Source organism: Anas acuta, chromosome 1 (assembly GCF_963932015.1).
Source record: "Anas acuta chromosome 1, bAnaAcu1.1, whole genome shotgun sequence".
Classification (NCBI taxonomy): Eukaryota; Metazoa; Chordata; class Aves; order Anseriformes; family Anatidae; genus Anas; species Anas acuta.
The window spans coordinates 50,207,614-50,210,500 of record NC_088979.1 but is presented as its reverse complement, the minus strand read 5'-3'; the positions used below and the strand labels follow the sequence as shown (position 1 = coordinate 50,210,500).

The window sequence follows — 2,887 nt, the reverse complement described above, 5'->3', positions numbered from 1 at the left end:
GCTCTCTGTCTAAACCTTAAAGACAAAATAATCTAGTCAGTGTCTCTGGTCGATGCATTCCTTGCTGTGAGGGTTCCTTAGGCTACCTGCAGGCTAGCCAAGAAGCCTGTAGTATTTCTGGATATTTGAGGCATAACTACTTCCAGAGATTATGTGGTTTGGATAATAACAGATTAGGTGGAATTTGTGAGGGGAGAATCTAGACTTAGGTCTATTCCTATTTTTAGAAGCCCGTTCTTCCAACATACTTGACAATAACTTTATGCCTTCTCAGCCTCCTGACCTTGAAGTCTGCGATGGGGAGCAGAAAAAACCCTCCACAGTTCACATGGAAATAGAGACTTGTTGTTCCACCTGGACTGTCACAAGGGTGGAGGTGCGAGGCCCCACCAGCGCCGGGTCCCGTAGGATGGCGCTCCGCAATCTGCTGAGGGCCGTGGCCTCCCTGTGCGGCTGCGCTCCCGGGGCGCTGCCCCCCACTGGGAAGCAGCCAGCGGCCCTGGGCTTGCAGCAGGCCGCCGGCATGGCCACCCTGAACCAGATGCACTGGAAGGGCCGGCCTCCGCAGCCCCACGTCAAGCTGGGGCCCACCTTCAGGCGGCTGCAGCTGAAGGGGGTGGTGATCAAAACCCTCATCTGCAAGCCCAAGAAGCCCAACTTGGCCAACCGCAAGTGCGCGCAGGTGCGGCTGAGCAACGGCAAGGAGGTAGTGTGCTTATTCCCCGGCGAGGGCCACAACCTGCAGGAGCACCATGTCGTGCAGGTGCAGGGCGGCTGCACGCAGGACCTCCCGGGGGTCAAGATGACCATCGTGAGGGGCAAGTACGACTGCGCACACATCCAGAAGAAGAAGTAAACAGCAGTGAGAGACAGCGGGGGGGATAACAGGGTTGTTTTTATGCCATTAAAGCCAAGCTCTGAGCTGCCCATAAAATTTTATTTAAAAAATAAAAAAAAAAGGCCATTTGCCGAGGTGATCGGCTCCGGGGCAGATGCGTTCTGCAGCGGAGCGGGGGATCGGGCCAGGCAGGGCTAATTTTTCCAGCATCGAGCCTACTTGAGGGAGCCACTAGAACCTGGCAGCCCTTGTAAGGGAGGCTGACGAGGCGAAGGTGGAGCCAGCAGCGCCCCCTCCCCGGCCGTTCAAAAGCTGCCCCTAGGGAGCGCAAGTGACCAGGAGTGCGGAGAACAGGACGGGCAAACAGAGCGTGGCGCGGCAGAAGGGAGTGGCGCGGCAGTTCGCGCAGGCAGGGCAAGCAGGAAGGGCAGAGCTTATGGAAATGAATGGAAACAGGTCCCTGCTCGACATCGCAGGCGATACCCTCCCCTTCCAGCCGCACTTTCCCAGGTGCCCTTACGCAATAGGTTTGAGGCCCTGGAGCTTGAGAGACCGGTGGGTGAGGAAGAAGTAGCAAGTGTACCCAGGAGGACGCCTAAGGCAAGGAAGTCGACTCCACACCTCAGGACTGCCTCTACCAAGAAAGAAAGAAGGGTGATTGTTGTGGGTGACTCCCTTCTCAGGGGAACAGAGGGACCTATTTGTCGGCCTGACCCTACCCGTAGGGAAGTCTGCTGCCTCCCTGGGGCCAGGGTCAGGGATGTTGCCAGGAAGCTTCCCAACCTGGTTTGCCCCTCTGACTATTATCCTCTTTTGATAGTCCAGGCAGGTAGTGACGACATTGAAGAGAGAAGCCTGAAGGCTATCAAATGAGACTTTAGGGGACTGGGACAGTTAGTGGATGGAGCGGGAGTGCAGGTGGTGTTTTCGTCCATCCCTACTGTGGCAGGGAGGGGTACAGAGAGGACACAGAAAGCCCACCTGATAAACACGTGGCTCAGGGACTGGTGCCAGCACAGAAATCTTGGGTTTTTTGACCATGGGGCACTTTACTCGGCACCCAGCCTGATGGCCACAGACGGGTCCCTATCTTTTAGGGGAAAATGGTCCTAGCCCAGGAGCTGGCAGGGCTCATTGAGAGGGCTTTAAACTAAGTAAGAAGAAAGATGGGGCTGAAACAAGGCTTGTTGGAGCTGTGCCAGGGGGAACAATGGCAAGGCCAGGGGATAAGGCAATGGCCCAGCTGAAGTGCATCTACACTAATGCACGCAGCATGGGTAACAAACAGGAGGAGCTGGAAGCCATCATGCAGCAGGCAGGATACAACTTGGTTGCCATCACGGAGACGTGGTGGGACCACTCTCATGACTGGAGTGCTGCAATGCCTGGCTATAAGCTCTCCAGAAGGGACAGGCAGCACTGAAGGTGGGGTGGGTTGGCTCTCTATATTAGAGAGTCTTTCTCTATATTAGAGAGTTCTTTTTTTTATATTAGAGAGGCTGGGAATGACAAGGTCGAGTCCCTTTGGGTTAGGATCGGCGGGGCCAACAAGGCTAGCGTCCTGGTTGGGGTCTGTCATAGGCCGCCGAACCAGGATGAGGAGAAGGATGAGGAGTTCTACAGGCAGCTGACAGAAATTGCGAAATCTTCAGCGCTTGTTCTCGTGGGGGACTTCAACTTCCCTGACATATCCTGGAAGCACAACACAGCTCAGAGAAAGCAATCTAGGAGGTTTCTGGAGAGTGTGGAAGATAGCTTCCTGACGCAGCTGGTTAGTGAGCCTACCAGGGGTGGCGGCCCGCTAGACCTTCTCTTCACAAACAGAGAAGGACTGGTGGGAGATGTGGTGGTCGAAAGCTGTCTTGGGCAGAGTGACCACGAAATGGTGGAGTTCTCTATTCTTGGCGAGGCCAGGAAGGGGACCAGTAAAACCGCTGTATTGGACTTCCATAGGGTTGACTTTGAGCTGCTAAGAACACTGGTTGGTAGAGTCCCTTGGGAGGCAGTTCTGAAGGGCAGAGGAATCCTGGAAGGCTGGGCACTCTCTAA

The 2,887-nt window shown here is 55.2% G+C and overlaps 1 protein-coding gene across 1 annotated transcript; it reads left to right on the top strand.

Annotated features, from left to right (window-relative positions):
* Positions 1 to 369: 369 nt before the first annotated feature.
* Positions 370 to 921, top strand: MRPS12 (mitochondrial ribosomal protein S12). The gene has a single exon (XM_068670313.1). The coding sequence runs from the start codon at positions 410 to 412 to the stop codon at positions 854 to 856; it is 447 nt and encodes a 148-aa protein (XP_068526414.1). The 5' UTR covers positions 370 to 409; the 3' UTR covers positions 857 to 921.
* Positions 922 to 2,887: the final 1,966 nt, after the last annotated feature.

Bases quoted from the DNA above. Each gene is read 5' to 3' on its own strand.
- MRPS12 (XM_068670313.1), top strand. From the start codon at position 410: ATGGCGCTCCGCAATCTGCTGAGGGCCGTGGCCTCCCTGTGCGGCTGC.